This window comes from Littorina saxatilis, unplaced genomic scaffold (genome assembly GCF_037325665.1).
Source record: "Littorina saxatilis isolate snail1 unplaced genomic scaffold, US_GU_Lsax_2.0 scaffold_450, whole genome shotgun sequence".
In the NCBI taxonomy this organism is placed as follows: Eukaryota; Metazoa; Mollusca; class Gastropoda; order Littorinimorpha; family Littorinidae; genus Littorina; species Littorina saxatilis.
In genome coordinates this window covers 23,932-41,424 of record NW_027127953.1, presented here as the reverse complement: position 1 = coordinate 41,424, position 17,493 = coordinate 23,932, and the positions used below count along the sequence as shown (strand labels likewise).

Here is a 17,493-nt window from a genome sequence, read left to right as displayed (position 1 = left end):
TCATTATCATTCAGTTAATATCCAAGATTTGAGCATATATTCTTAATTCATCCCGCATAGGGATGTGTGAGTGTGGTTAGTTTCCAGTTTCCAATCTTGCAAGGCACTTGCACACACACGAACGCTTGTGTGTCATAAAGAAAGATCTTTAGGCTAGAGGGTGGACATTTTGAACAGAAACACATCCTATTGACATTTGTAATACCAAGTGATCAAATACCGCTCTTTCTCACGAGTAATTGATCCTGCATATGGGACGTACAATACATAATTAATGCCACCCCCTACTTTTGAGCGAAATTGGTGCATAAGGGGGGTTGGCGTTTGCAAGGTAGTTTACCGTATATGCATTCGAAACCCGAATCACAGCTCGGAACAAAAACCGGCATACATCGAAATGTAGCATCAGGTGCTTTAGAACAAAAACAATAAAAAATTAAAAAATAAAAATCTCTATCAAAGGAATAGCTCTGCACCCGATCCTATTTTCACCTTATTTGTTTGGACTAATGTACTTTTATTTTACCAAGCAAATAATAACAGCTATAGTGTTTCCAGTGTAGCAATAGGGTCCGATATATAGACCACGCAAGTATAACGCCGACGAGTCGAAGACGAGTCGCATTATACTTGTTCGACTCTAAATACTATTGTTCTATCCCACCGCGAATTGCGCCCACCAAAAAAAAAAAAAAGAGTCGTTTTTGTGGATTATGTCGCATTTAGGTCCCAGGTAACATTATGAAGTTTTAATACGATCAATCGGACCTATTATCAAGTTAGTGTATCAACTTTTGAACGAACTGCGCCCAGTAGTTTCCCAGCAATAAGCTGTTAAGTCGAGACAGACACACACACAGACAGACAGACACACAATTAAAGTCTGCTGGACCCAAGTACTAGCGTACTCGGGGATAAAGCGTTTATATTGCTATTCTGACATTATATTCTGTGTTGAAAACATGTTTTTGTCAGCAACAACTACCATGCAGATTGCAGACGACGGTTTAGTGCACATATCCCTTGCGCATGTATTCACGGAAAACATCGAACATAGAAAAACCCTCGGACATGTATCACGGAAAAGACACCAGATAACCGGATGTTTGGCATAGTGTCAATATGCTCGGTTTTATATGACTTCATGTAGCATGCTTGCTTCCGTTTTATTTTGTTTATTGTTCGAAAGTCTGAGTTCTGTTGCGGATAGTGACTTTGCGTACGATATGACTGTGGTAAATCTGAGGATGATAAGAGAACAAGGATTGTTTCATTAGAAAGTCAACGACTAAATGTTTCAGACTGGTAACTTCATTTTAACATTGCATACAATGGACGTTGCATAGGGAAAGGAGAGTTTGCTGATTTTGTGGTAAACATTGGAAAGACCGTCTGCTGGAATGCAGCTACTTGAGATTTGCAAGGTTTGTTGCCTGATAAAGAACTGGATTTTAAACGGAATGTATTGCATGTACGGCAAGACACTAAATGTGCAAATTGAAATCGTCTGTCGACCAGTCACAGAAACAAACCTGGCCAGGTATGCGTGTACTTCATACACTTCGAAGAAGCCGGAAACGTGCGTCTTTGTTATTGCGATTATGAAAAGGATATTCGTCAACTTCCGTGGAAATATGGCCCGATGATCGGAATAGGAATGTGTGAGACTATCCAAAGACAGCCCCCGAACTCCCCCACGTGTCTATCAAAATAGCAATATTAAGATATGTTCTTCTCTCACCTTGCAACGATTTCGACATATTGTTGACTTGTGAATTTCCAGCGGTCAGAACCAGTCATTATGTGCTGCACCCAAGTGTTCAGCCGAGCCAACACAGTGTCTGTGACGTCCCAGAATCTCTCAGGATCCGAAATGTCATCGGAGCAGCAACACAAACGTGAAGCTTTAAGGATGTTGTCTGTACGCAGGCTGGCACAAAGAACCTATCAAGAATAAGACTTTGTCAGTTAACTTTGATATAAACTTTTACTAAAACATATGGCAGATGATATTAAACAACAATGAACTCATCTGTCAAAATGTGTGTGTGTGTGCGTGTGTGTGTGTGTTCAGACTATTTATCATTACGTGCTAATTTTTAAGATAACGAATGACATTTGAATACAAGACTTTTTCACAAAACTGCTACTGCTGACATTTCTAAAATGCAATTGTAAATATGAAACTACAACGAACATTAAAATGTTAAATATAGCACACACACAAAAACAGTTACATTGCTGGTAGTTTGAAAAAACACCTGACAACTTTGTACCCACTTTTGATAGTAAATTCCAAGCATGAAACACAAACGCACATGACATTGATGAGCTAAATCTTTGTCAAATCGAAGGCTTGGTATCCCTTTCACCATAGTACAAATACAAATACCCCTACATTTTGAACTGTAAAACTTCTGCTGCGCCTATCCCCCCTACAACCACCCAAACCCAATTTGGCACAAAATGTGCTTCTTTGCTACGTCTGAGAAAAAGTAATTTAAAGGGACATGTAATTTTTGGAAGATAGTTTTTATGTAATTTCAAAGATTGCTTATGAGAGAAATAAAAATTTTAAAAAGGAAAAGTTAAGCATATATTTATTGGATAGTTTATGAAACTTGAGTATGGGGTATCAGACTTTTACACACGAACAACCGCTGAATAAATTGGTAACATTTAAAGATATATTGTCCTAGCCGCCATTTTGGAAAGTTTTCTGGCGAATTCGACCACTTTGCAGAGTTTGGGGAATCTATTGTACCTTAATTGAGAAGCACCTGGCCCGATTTGCTTACTAAAGCACCACAAGTATGCCATATAATTAAATGATTGTTTAATCAACGAGCGGTTTGGATCGCCCAGCTCTCCTTGTCAGGAGTCAGGACTTCCGGTCGTCATCATTATCTATTTAGTTTTTATAGATACCCATTCGTCAAAGTAGATTAAGACCGTTGGATTGAGGAAGTCAAACCTACAATCTAGCTAACGCATGCAAATTCCGTCAAATACAGGCCTAAAACTCTTCGAATAACAGACACAACAAAATGTGCGTCAGAGAATATTACGGTCTGCTATGACTACCAAACACAGCATTTAGATTTGAAAAATTGAACGCTCAAACACTAATTCTAAGACCGTCCTCGCGTGTGTTGTCATCTTTTCAACTCCCAAAACGAACTCTGTAGCTCTCGACTCACTTTCAAATCTGTATATCTAGGAATAGAGCATGGGTCAAAAGGTAGGACGAAAACTAGGAGCTGCGCAAAGTGTGTCACAATGAGAATTACAGTCTGGGATGCCCACTCAAAACACAGCCGTTTTCAATGTCAGTAACTCAACGCTTAAATGTTTATTTTAATTTATTCCTGGTGTGGGGTCACAAAATAACAACCCCCAAGCTGAACTGTATAGCTCCTGGGGCGATTTGAGCGAGTTGTTTTGTTAAATATATTCCCTTTGAAAGAAAGGAATGAATGATTTTCGAGCTTAAATCCCTTGTTTGAATCGGTTTGGCGAAATACATTTTCCCTTCAACTTCTTGATCTCTGTGGTAGATTCCGGCATTCCAGAGTTATTGAAATGTGCCGATTACTTTCCCGCCTTTTGTGGCATCGGAAAAGAATGACAAACTGTTCAACATGCCATTGCATTATTTCTAGACGCACATACACACAAAAGAACCGAAAGCTTAAGATAGAAAATTGATTGTTTTTTTCACAGATATATATATGCAAAACGTGATCAGTTTTTAGCTCTTTGTCAATTTGCTTAATGAATTTGATTTTCTGGGGGGGGGGGGGGGGTCTTCGTTTCCCGTTTTACTACATAGCCACTACCTGGTGTACAATCAAGAGTTGCATACAAGGGTCCTTTAATCACCATATAACTGCACCAAGGCGCAACTGCCTATTCTTAGTTGTTGTATTGGTTTTTTATGATGGGTAATAAAGCATATTTTAGCATATTTAATTTTGTATTCGCATGCGGATTGTCCGGGGTTCATTTTCTATCTCAAACCGCCTTCCGGAAGAGTATACATATCGGTAAAGACAAATGCCTGGTAGTAATGGAATAGACTGTCTGATCGTACGGTTGACAGATATTACTGTTCCGCTGTTCGAGGCATACGTTTTTAATACATCTTAACGTTTTACCAAGTAGTAACAACTAAGTTTGTACCGTTTGACGGGATACAAAAAAAAAAGTCACAAACATTTTGGGGAGTTTGATTCAAAAACACGTTACATTAGACAATAAAAAACGCTGGCGCTGGACCCGAGTACTCTTCAGACTGGCTCGCTCCCCCAGTATGAAAGTTTTTGTCTTGTGCACGTGGATTTAAAAAAAAAATTATTTTACACAATTAAAAAAATTATTACAGTAAAATAAAACATTAAAACGTTCATAATAAACAAAAGTAAACAAGAATTAAAAAAAATTTAAAAAAATAAAAAAATAGACCGCCCATGCCGGGAATCGAACTCGGATCACTTTGGCACAGTATGAAAGTTTTTGTCTTGTGCACGTGAATTAAAAAAAAAATTATTTATTTATTTTACACAATTAAAAAAATTATTAGAGTAAAATAAAACATTAAAACGTTCATAATAAACAATAGTAAACAAGAATTAACAAAACAATAGACCGCCCATGCCGGGAATCGAACCCGGATCCCTTTGGCCACCAAGCCACCACCTTGAATCACTGACACAGTGTCCCTGTCGCTCTCTCTCGTGCTCTCTGTCTCTCTTTCAGTCTCACCGAGACCAAACCTGCACTGTAGTTTCTTTGCCGAGACCAAATTAATCCCCACCCGCTGGCTGGCTTGCAAATCGTCTCGCATGCGATAGGCATGCTATTCATGACGCACGCGTTCGGCTGTTCTATCAGCTCAATGGCTGGCTGTCCAACCGTCAAGAACTTTTGTGTTATTTGGGGCATTTAGGTCCCAGGTAACATTATGAAGTTTTAATACGATCAATCGGACCTATTATCAAGTTAAAAATTTAAAAAAATTAGACCGCTCATGCCGGGAATCGAACCCGGATCACTTTGGCCATAGTCGGACGCGCTTTCCATCAAGCCCTTGGCAGTGAACTCAAATGACTAGACTGCTAACGTTGCTGCTTCATAAAATTAGGTCGCGCAGTGGCACACGCACGCAAAGCACGCACGCACGCAAAGCCTGGTTGTCGCTGGCTGACTGGGCGGTTCTATGAGCCCATGAGCGATACGCATGCTTTTCATGACGCACGCGTTCGGCTGTTCTATCAGCTCAATGGCTGGCTGTCGCTCCGATTGAATTCGTCCAACCGTCAAGAACTTTTGTGTTTTTTGGGGCATTTAGGTCCCAGGTAACATTATGAAGTTTTAATACGATCAATCGGACCTATTATCAAGTTAGTGTATCAACTTTTGAACGAACTGCGCCCAGTAGTTTCCCAGCAATAAGCTGTTAAGTCGAGACTGACAGACAGACACACACACAATTAAAGTCTGCTGGACCCTCCTACTGCGTACTCGGGGATAAAAAACGCTGGCGCTGGACCCGAGTACTCTTCAGACTGGCTCGCTCCCCCAGTATGAAAGTTTTTGTCTTGTGCACGTGGATTTAAAAAAAAAAAAAAATTTATTTTACACAATTAAAACAATTATTAGAGTAAAATAAAACATTAAAACAATCATAATAAACAATAGTAAACAAGAATTAAAAAAAACCAAAAAAACAATTTGACCGCCCATGCCGGGAATCGAACCCGGATCCCTTTGGCCACCAAGCCACCACCTTGAATCACTGACACAGTGTCCCTGTCGCTCTCTCTCGTGCTCTCTGTCTTGCACTGAAATCATGCTTTTCTCGTCACTGCGTGACGTGTTCGCCGCTCAAGTCTCCCCTTTAGTTCAGGCTGTTCGCAAAGCGACCAGCCTCCCACCGCAAAAACTCCCACCGTTAAGAGTGGATTTTGTGATTTATTTGGCATTTAGGTCCCAGGTAACATTATGAAGTTGTAATACGATCAATCGGACCTATTATCAAGTTAGTGTATCAACTTTTGAACGAACTGCGCCCAGTAGTTTCCCAGCAATAAGCTGTTAAGTCGAGACAGACAGACACACACACACACAATTAAAGTCTGCAGGACCCTAGTACTGCGTACTCGGGGATAAACCATTAAAACGTTCATTTATAAAAAAGTGTATCAACTTTTGAAAGAACTGCGCCCAGTAGTTTCCCAGCAATAAGCTGTTAAGTCGAGACAGACAGACAGACAGACACACACACACACACACACACACACACAGACACACAATTAAAGTCTGCTGGACCCTCCTACTGCGTACTCGGGGATTAAAGTCTGCTGGACCCTAGTACTGCGTACTCGGGGATTAAAAGTACATTCAAATCACCTGGTTTGTCCATTGGCGTCAGCGGGCAAACTGACTAGATAAGCCAAACACCCGTCGATTCTCTCTATACTATTAATTGCACACTCACCTACTCATCTTATACATACCTTTTGTAACGCATTATCTTCCTCCAATATCTGCCGCAGCTGACGGCTGCTTATGTAAGGCAAGAAGATCGTTCGAAAAAAAGGCAGGTCAGATGCTACACCTTTCAAAATGTGTCTCACGACTTTCGCTGACTTATCCAGCTGTGTTGCTGCCTGTTTGATTCTCTTTACAATCGTTTCTTTGTTTACAGCATTGTTTCTGCCCACAGATTTTATCTTCCCGATCAGAATGCCGTGGTCGCGGTGGATGAAAACCACGTCTGCTTCGCAATTAGAATATGTTGTTTTCCCTGTGTCGAGTTCAGAAGGTCGAGGGAGATGAGCAGTAGCAGCAGCATATGCAGGTTGGTTGAGATAACTGCCAAAATTGAGACGAGACAGAATGAACATGACTTCCTGCCGACTATTTGCGTATGCTTGAAGATTGTGCATGACATGTTTTTGAGCAAAGTCATCACGAAAGTCGTTCTCTTGCACGCGCACGGGGATCTCAGTCTCCTGGGGCAAAATGCTTTGTGGGTTCGCTGGCACAGTAGTCAAACTGGTCGGGAAATGATCGTGTGCTTGAGGGCCATTACCAGATGGTGAGGTTCTCACAAGTGCTGACAGGTAATTAACACCAGGCACGTTTTTCCTCGTGTAAGACACCTTGTTAAAATGCACAGGCGGCACAATGTAGGTACGACTAAGAAGATCTGGGTATAGTGACCGCACAATTCTGACAACGTCACTCCATGTGCCACATCGCTCTGGATGATTTCGCTGTGCCTGTTGAAGATAGCATGGCACTAATAAACAAGTCGCGTAAGGCGAAAATACAACATTAATTAGTCAAGTAGCTGTCGAACTCACAGAATGAAACGGAACGCAATGCAATTTTTCAGCAAGACCGTATACTCGTAGCATCGTCAGTCCACCGCTCATGGCAAAGGCAGTGAAATTGACAAGAAGAGCGGGGTAGTAGTTGCGCTGAGAAGGATAGCACGCTTTTCTGTACCTCTCTTCGTTTTAACTTTCTGAGCGTGTTTTTAATCCAAACATATCATATCTATATGGTTTTGGAATCAGGAACCGACAAGGAATAAGATGAAAGTGTTTTTAAATTGATTTCGACGATTTAAATTTGATAATAATTTTTATATTTTTAATTTTTAGAGCTTGTTTTTAATCCAAATATAACATATTTATATGTTTTTGGAATCAGAAAATGATGGAAAATAAGATGAACGTAAATTTGAATCGTTTTATATATATATATTTTTTTTTACAATTTTCAGATTTTTAATGACCAAAGTCATTAATTAATTTTTAAGCCACCAAGCTGAAATGCAATACCGAAGTCCGGGCTTCGTCGAAGATTACTTGACCAAAATTTCAACCAATTTGGTTGAAAAATGAGAGCGTGACAGTGCCGCCTCAACTTTCACGAAAAGCCGGATATGACGTCATCAAAGACATTTATCAAAAAAAAGAAAAAAATGTTCGGGGATATCAATCCCAGGAACTCTCATGTAAAATTTCATAAAGATCGGTCCAGTAGTTTGGTCTGAATCGCTCTACACACACGCACACACACACACACACACACACACACACACACACACACACACACACACCACGACCCTCGTTTCGATTCCCCCTCTATGTTAAAACATTTAGTCAAAACTTGACTAAATGTAAAAAAAGACAGTCACAAAAAGAACACAGCCACAGAAGAAAATATTTGCTCAGACAAACCTATAAAACAAAAGGACGTAAGTGCTATAATTATAGCCGACATGTTCATACAGAGTATGCGGGCGTGGTGTGGCATCTTAGAGATAACAAGAATTGTGATAGTTTTGTTGTATTTTACTTTACCTTAAAGGCATATGTACGCGCTCCCGTGTTTACAAAGTGTAGTTTGCCCATAATCGATGTCAAACGCACCATAAGACCATATAATGACGATATGTCACCATGCGCGGACCATAATACATGCATTACAGCTTGTTCTAGCCTCTGAAAAAGTGAGGATGTCAACAAAGCCGCGGTGTTAGCTCCTTTGCATCAACGTTACATGTGTTGCCAAATCTATAAATAGGACGATCCAGATCAAAATGAAAATTAACATATCTCAACATTGAAGGGGTCCTAGACCACAATATTTTGCAGGGAACTTAATTTAGCATGTCTCCAGCTGTTGGTAAAGCAATTAGCGTGTATAGTCATCGAGTACATATGCCTTTAACTGTAGAAATATCCTCTTCATACAATCAACGTGCAAGGGTGACCACCACACAAAAGTAATGTCCTACACTTCTCCAGAAACTGCACTCACAAATTCAGAATAATGGTTACAAAAATTGTGATTGTGAATGTATTGACTAATTTGCTATGCTTATGACTTAACTTTTCAAAAAGAGATGTTCATTTAAATTCAGACTTTTAAGAACACACAGCACGTACAAACCTTGACTATGATTGCACAGCAACAACAAAACGATGATGTCAAAATTAGCGAATGTTTCTGCCAGATTTGATAGTGGGCAGTAACTTGACATGCGGTGTGAAAGCAAATGAAAATGTAGTATTAATGGTTATTTGTATTGTGTAGGTATACACTGTATTAGCTAAAGAGATTGCAATTCTTTGGCCTATGGGGTTGGTACAGTGGTAACCGTAAACAGACTTATTTTTTGTTGGGGGGGGGGGGGGGGGCCTTACCATCTGAGATGGAAGCTCTAATTAACTTCAAATATGTTTATGTACCACATTCACAGACTTGACAAAAATAAGGCTAATCAAACAATAATACGAGAGCGGTAGCAGTCTGTAGCCTTACCATCTGAGATGGAAGCTCTAATTAACTTCAAATATGTTTGCTGAAAAATGGATGCACTCGGCGGTGTAAGACATGCGCTGGCTTTAAAGCCTGAGAAATGTCCACATGAAGCTAATGGGGTAAAAGTGATTAGTACCTATCCAGCGAGTTGTTCCATTATTCACCTTTTTCATGACATTCATGGGGCGGACGGTTGGCGATCTTGTTATAAATTCATTTCGTGTGAAAACAATACGTTTTGTTTGTTCGCCAATTTATACAGCTATAAATTCCCGAACAATAATCTTAGTTATGTTGGGCAAAAACAGGGATTGATGAGAAGAAATTAACTCGGTGAAACATCATGGGGGAAAAAGAAAAAAAAAGAAAAAAAACCTAAAATATCAAGAAGAAACAAGTCGCGTAAGGCGAAAATACAACATTTAGTCAAGTAGCTGTCGAACTCACAGAATGAAACTGAACGCAATGCAATTTTTCAGCAAGACCGTATACTCGTAGCATCGTCAGTCCACCGCTCATGCTCATGGCAAAGGCAGTGAAATTGACAAGAAGAGCGGTTTAGTAGTTGCGCTGAGAAGGATAGCACGCTTTTCTGTACCTCTCTTCGTTTTAACTTTCTGAGCGTGTTTTTAATCCAAACATATCATATCTATATGTTTTTGGAATCAGGAACCGACAAGGAATAAGATGAAAGTGTTTTTAAATTGATTTCGAAAATTTAATTTTGATCATAATTTTTAATTTTCAGAGCTTGTTTTTAATCCAAATATAACATATTTATATGTTTTTGGAATCAGCAAATGATGGAGAATAAGATAAACGTAAATTTGGATCGTTTTATAATTTATTATTTTTTTTTTTACAATTTTCAGATTTTTAATGACAAAAGTCATTAATTAATTTTTAAGCCACCAAGCTGAAATGCAATACCGAAGTCCGGGCTTCGTCGAAGATTACTTGACCAAAATTTCAACCAATTTGGTTCAAAAATGAGAGCGTGACAGTGCCGCCTCAACTTTCACAAAAAGCCGGATATGACGTCATCAAAGACATGAAAAAATGTCTGAGGATATCATACCCAGGAACTCTCATGTCAAATTTCATAAAGATCGGTCCAGTAGTTTAGTCTGAATCACTCTACACACACACACACACACACTCACACACACACACAAACACACACACACACACACACACACACCACGACCCTTGTCTCGATTCCCCCCTCTACGTTAAAACTTTTAGTCAAAACTTGACTAAATGTAAAAAGCAAGGAAAAGAAAAAATAATGACAGCCAGAACATGTGTTTCTTCACAATCATACTAACGAGCAGATGTGATAAATGCTCAGGATACTAAAGGTCATGACGCACGTGACCACATGTAAATAAACACTGACTCGAAACGATTTGCATTGACGTAGAAAGTAACCTGACCAAACAATAAAGCATCAATATTTCCTTCGTGGTTTGCTTGCAGAATTCCGTGTGTGTGCGTTTGCGTGTGTCGAGCGGTTCTATGTGTCACAGGGCCGTTGTGTCATAGGGCCGTTGTGTCACAGACACACTGTATGGTCTGTGTGTCACAGGGTCGTTGTGTCACAGGGTTTCTGTGTCACAGGACCGTTGTGTCACAGGGTCTCTGTTAGTCATAGGGCCGTTGTGTCACAGGGTCCTGTGTCATAGGGCCGTTGTGTCACAGCGCTCAAAGCCTCTTTTACAGGACTTTTGTTACAATACTGGTTAATACTTAAAACCCGGAATTTCTATTTTTTGTCTTTATATCTAGCTCAGTTTATAGACTTTATTGGTGGATCTCTGCATATGTGATTCTGACGAATCTTTATTGTTTTTTGGTTGAAACCAATCCCAGCCCCCCCCCCCCCCCCCCCCCCCAAAAAAAAAAAAAAAAATTATATAAATAAAAAAATTGTTGTTGGTTTTGTGTGTGTGTGTGTGCGTGTGTGTGTGCTTATGTGTATGTGTGTGTGTGTGTGTGCGAGTGTGTGTGTGTGTGTGTGTGTGTGTATAAACGCTTATGTTCTAGAAATCTAAATATCATGACAAGATGAATCATGATTTGCATCCACTTCGCTCAGTGATGTATTCCCTGCTTGTCGTTTATTTGTTTGTTTGTTTGTTTGCTTAACGCCCAGCCGACCACGAAGGGTCATATCAGGGCGGTCTGCTTGTCGTAATCTTATACTATGCCAGCAATAAGCTATATTTGGTGGTTCCTTTGGTTCCGGTATATTTCTGCAAAACGTGTGCCTTATGTTGACAGAAGTACTTAGGCCTACTATTTTGCGTCTCATTTTTATCCCCTTACAGTATCCATCTCTCTTGTCATTGTCCGATATGTACTAATCGTGTTGGGACTTAGACAGAAGTAGTTTGTACCTTATACAGCAAACAATGAGCTTACATCCATAAACACATAAATAACACCAAGGGACAAAAGCGACTTTATCTAAATACTAGCTGTACCCGTTGTCCAAGCCCGTACGCGGCTTATATACACGCACCTAATCACACACACACACACGCACAATCTTACATATGTCCTTTTACCTCGGCGAATGTACCCTGATTGTCCGCTCTCGGACTTGTTAGAGATAAAAGAAGACTTGAAAATCATAGACCTTCATCGCTTCCTCGTTGACGCAGTAGGTACAGTGGGTGCTTCGGACTTTGAACGTCTCGGGTTCGGTTGCTATCGATCTGGTCCTGTATGTTTTCTATGGCAGTATTCGTCTTTCTCTTCTCGTCTTCATATCTGGGTTCATTTGCTCTCCACTCACATGATTGGGTTTTGCAATAAACATTTGTTTTCTTTATCAAAAACATTTTGGAATTAAAAAAAAAGTATTTGTATAACTTAACACACACACACACACACACGTGCGCGCGTGTGCGCACTAACGCACGCGTATTAGTATTTTTCTTTTTTTCATTAAGTTTGATTATATTTCATTCACATGTGCTGCTGGTTCAGACCGAGCAAAAGGCATACATGAAACTGGATAACTGATAAAGCACTCACCATCACAAGCTTCGATAACTGTTGGTGCCCTGAAACACTGGAAACATGTCTGGAGTCAACTGTCTGTGGCCGTTAACTGTTCAATCACCGCATCGTATGATGTTCTGTCCACGACCCGGCATGACCGATGATTTCTACAGTTTCAGCTAGCCCATAGTGTATGTAGATCTCGTACCACACGATGCTTTGATGTCAAGTAGGTAAGTACTGGTCCATTTTAACCAACATGTTCGATAAGACCTAACGACGACTGTTGGCGTTATAATGTTACTATGTTTCGCACATCATGAAGGAAGGCAACTGACACTCTGTTTCTCCCACTTTCTTAAGGTGGCATTGTCGGCCGTGTTAAAGGCGATCAGCAATTACGCTTTCGACCGGGAAACTATCTCAAGTAACGTGAATTCGGGAACTTGCGTCGAAACTGTAAGGAATAACTCTTCAAAAGTAACGCTGATAAAAAACAATTCTGCGGTTATAGAGCCTCATATGTCGAACCATTATCGAAAGGAAAGGAATATGGTTGGCAACACTTAAAAAGTAGAAGCAAACTTTAAAGCTGTAAATGTTTTGGTTAAAAGAAACACTTATACGGGCGAACATATCCCGTTCAAGTCTTCTCATCGCGTAGTCACAGCCTACATACGTACTGTCGAGACATGAACACGCACCATACCAGTTACGACAGCAGGTGCAATGTATGCGTGTCACATTCTTTCGGAGCTCTCTGTCAATTAACTCTTAATGGTTCTTCAATGTCAAACGGTAAAGTCTTACCAGTGTTCAGAGTATCAAGCAATGTACCAGCGGCGTTGTAGGCTACTGTCACATTCTGGCTCGATGTAATTTCAGACTGTTCTGCCGTCAACTTCATGAATCGAACTTTTCCCGATAATTTTTAAAGAAACAGTTGTAGCTTAGGGTAATTGTCTGGCTAAGGTAGCGCGTGCCCGACCTTTTTGTACACAACATACAGCAAAGTAAAGTCTCAACTGCAGCCAAGGTCACATGAGCGACTGGTTGTGCTTTCTGAAAATCCTTCATGCCTTTGCTTTTCGTTTACGAAGAGCGCTTACTTTACGGTGCTATTCATATTCTTATCACCAATCTAGTCACGGCTTTGCATATCATGGCACAAGGAGTACATTGCCATGAGATTGGGTACACAAGAGATCGATACCTCATGAGTGCATGGACAACACAGTGACACACACTATCTCTTTATCTCTCTTTTTCTCTCTGCCCGCCTGTAACAGGCAGCCGATTTTCGCGTAATTGGCACATTTTAGAAGCCTCTACGCATTTTCGGCAAAACGCTGCCCATTTTGCGAAATGGGCAACGTTTTGCCGATTCCGCGAAATGGCCAAAAATGTTGCCGATTCCGCAAATTAGACAATTCCGTGAATTAGGCACGTGTGTGTGTGTGTGTGTGTGTGTGTGTGTGTGTGCGTGTGTGTGTTCGGAAGGTGATTAGAAAGCGGGCGTATTTTAGTGCATTCGATTGACTGAATAGTTAATCACGCTTCAGCGGCGTTCTTGTTTACTAAGTAAACCAGCGTCCATAGCACCCGTACTTTCAGTTTAAATATGACTTTAGCCCTTGTTCTGATTATACACGGGCCGCCTTACATTTCTTTCTCGCAGAGACTAAGCGAGCTGAGAGAAGGAAGGGATAGGGGAGAGGAAAAGGAGAGATTGGAAGGGGGGGGGTTACTTCACCCACAGCCACAGCAATTACTCCCCTGAACAGTACATATCAGCGTGACCAAAGCGGTGACTCTACCGGTGACTCAGTAGATTTAAAATAATATAGAACAGTCGCGTGATGTTGTCGGGTTGGGGTGGGGGAAGGGGGGGTTCCCGTTCAGTTCCCACCAGGAGAACGAAGGCGGGTTAGAGACTGTAGAATACAATACATGTTGTACTCTACAGTGTCTGGGCGGGTTAACACGAACTGAGGGGCTCTCATTGCGACAGTCAATTAAAAATAACATCGTGTGCCTGTGTGCACTGTGTGCGTGTTGAATTTTAACACATCACATCAACTCCACCTAATCCTTTTCAAAACGGGCAATCACACACACACCCACACACACACACACACACACACAAGCGAGACGAACACTCAAATGCATTTTTTTATATTCCGGGATGTCTCCCCCCTGGTCTCTCAAAATAACCGAGTATATATACTGTGTGTGTGTGTGTATGTGTGTGTGTGTGTGTGTGTGTGTGTTGTTACTGTACGCACATATAAACTCATGTTACTTCAAAATGACAGTCTAGCTTACGCATGCAAATTCCGTGCCATACAGGTCTAAAACGCTTCGCATAACATAAACAAGAAAAAAAGTTGATCAGAGATCAACAGGGCGCAATCATGTTGGTGAACATTGTTTCCATTGGCGTTATTATTAGACAGGCAGAATGTTTGTAGGAAGCTGTTTGAGGAACCAAGGACCACATAATTATGAAAAAGAGTGTTCACTGAAGAAGCGGAGTCCGTGGGGGAAAAAAATCTTTAAAAAAAATCCGTGAATCATGTTCATGCCCAGTGACCTCGATTGCCCCACACGTGTCAGCCCGGTGTGGTGCACAGATTTAAAAAAAAATCTCAGCCAGTGTTCAAACTGGGTCATCAGCTCCTCGCACACCAGACAGCGAGACTGGTTAACTGTAGACGTGCTCTGTCAAGAAAAACACCTGTGCTCTGGCTTGTATGTTCTTGTTGTTGTCAGTCTGTGTTGTCTTATTTTGTTTACTTTTAGTCAATTTTAGATTACATGTGTTAACATAGACGGGGAATGGAGACGAGCGTCTTGGTGGTGGTATGTGTGTGTGTGTGTGTGTGTGTGTGTGTGTGTGTGTGTGTGTGTGTGTTTGTGTGTGTGTATGTGCGTGCGTGCATGCGTGCGTATGTAGGCCTACATGTGTGTGTGTGGGTGGGTGTCTGTTTGTATAACAGAGAGAGAAAGAGAGAGAGAGAGAGAGAGAGAGAGAGAGAGAGAGAGATAGAGAGAGAGAGAGACTCAAAGACTCAAGACTCAAATGGTTTACTGGTTAGGTCATTTTTCCATGACCAAGGGGGGTAGGGGGGAATCAGGGATGTGGTTGGCTTTGGTATTATACAATACTCGTCGATATCGAACGCGAACACGTACACCCGTAATTGACTGACATATGGTATGTCCAATGTCAGACTCGTATGTTACCGATACAGTCTTTCACACACGAAAGTTCAAGTGTGAATGTAAACCCTGAGAAAATTGACCAGTACATGCAAATCCTTGGTCACATGGTCTATTTGACGTCGGTAGTAGGTTCGTCGCACATCTTTGGTCTCTTTAATGAATATCAGTCTTTCAGTTTGGTCCGGCATCATGTCTGTCCCTGAGAAACGCCCAGGACAGTGTTTTAGCTTTAGTACAGTCGTAGGTGAACATGAAATCATCAGATTTTGCGATCAACTGTTTAGATGAAGCATCATACACCACTCTGGTCAGAAAAGTGTTCCTTGTTTTATCTTGCATAGACTTCAGTTCCTTTCGCGTCGTGAGGTTGAGGGTCAGTTCTGAAGCGAGCGATTTTACTACCTCGAGGTTGTAGTCCCTTTGTAAGGCAAACCTCTCAGCTTCAGCCAGCTGATGTTCGACAGGTCCCGCTGTATCGCTGCACTTCTACTTAATTATTATTATGAGTCTGGCAGTTCTTAATGTGAACAAAAAGAAATGAACAAGTCTAATCTGCACAACTTCAATAAGTGAATGAAACCGACACCATACCTGCTTGTTCCTTGCAATCTGATGTGAACGCCTTGAGTTGTTTGGGGGAGCACAGTCTCTTCCACAAATTGGTCTTGTCTGCCCTTGTCGTTTGCACATCTGTCAAATGAAAACGGCAGCAAAAGTGAGACATTTTATTGACAAATCTCCTCCCCACCCTCCTTCACATCATCCTTTTCCTCTCCCGCGCACCCCCCCCCCCCCCCCGGCACCCCCTCCCCCCATCTCCCCTCCGGGCCACTGTAATGACAAACGATAACTGCTGCTGCTGCTGATACTAATACTACTGTAACGAAAGTGATGTCAAGATGTTGCTCGTTTTAAAACATACCTCTTCAGCCCGAGAAAAGAAAGGAATGAAAAAATGTTGCACACTATTTTTGGCTGTGTAGGTGAAACATACCTTGTTTTGGGCCCTTCAGCAAAAGGGGGCAGTGGTGGCGAGTATTCCTCAGACGATGTGCTGCAGCTGTCGTCGCTGCCTGTCCCGCTTCGAATCACATTTCTGTCAGATATAATAGGACACAATACTTATTTCAATGGTTGGAAGCACAAAGAGACGGGAGAACAATCCTCCAGTTCTAGATCTAACACGCTGTCAGTGCTCAAGACTAGTGTTGTTCAACCACAAGTCACTCATTCTAGATCAAAACAACTATCTCTTTGTATTAGAAACATGCTAAATGCATCCATAAATATCATGATGAAAATAGCAGAAGTGAATAGTCAAGAATTCACGGTGGAAGTAGCGTAGAACAACAAAACTATAATAAATGGGCATTTGAACTATGGCATTTTACTTGTTAGCTCCGTAATGCAAGTGCACATTGGAATATCCAAATCAGTCAGAACATATGTGTTGTCGTTGTAAATTCCCATACACCTATTAAGAGAGAGTCATTTCAGACCGGAACGCAAAACTGCCAACAACAAAAATGAAACAAACAAACCAACTTACTGTTGCTTCAGATAGTTGAACACGTCCGGCAGCTCTCATCACCATTTTCCCCGACAAAGGCAAGGGAAATACTGATACAATAAGCTTAGTTCTGATTGGTTAATCGCTGTCAGGATTACAAAAGGGTGAACGCGATTGGCTAATGGACATAGAGCGCTAAACCATGCAAACTCGTTTTGAAGCTTGCAAGGAAGTAAGTCCAGTGCAAACGAAAACCAAAAGTCCCTGGACTTGCTTCCATTTGCCGATTTTTATCCTTCGATTAATTTTTTTTAGTGGACTTACTTCTTCCAAAAGTCCATAAATATTGATCGCACATCTTAGAAATGTTGACACAAGATGCGCCTTTTTCCCCTCTGCATTATGAT

The 17,493-nt window shown here is 41.1% G+C and overlaps 1 protein-coding gene across 1 annotated transcript; it reads right to left on the bottom strand.

Moving 5' to 3' along the window:
- Positions 1-405: 405 nt before the first annotated feature.
- Positions 406-13,415, bottom strand: LOC138956316 (uncharacterized). Its single transcript, XM_070327706.1, has 4 exons — positions 12,385-13,415; positions 6,519-7,286; positions 1,742-1,944; positions 406-412 (listed from the first exon to the last, which is right to left on the bottom strand). The coding sequence occupies exons 1-4, from the start codon at positions 12,385-12,387 to the stop codon at positions 406-408; spliced, it is 981 nt and encodes a 326-aa protein (XP_070183807.1). The 5' UTR covers positions 12,388-13,415.
- Between the last annotated feature and the right edge of the window lie 4,078 nt (positions 13,416-17,493).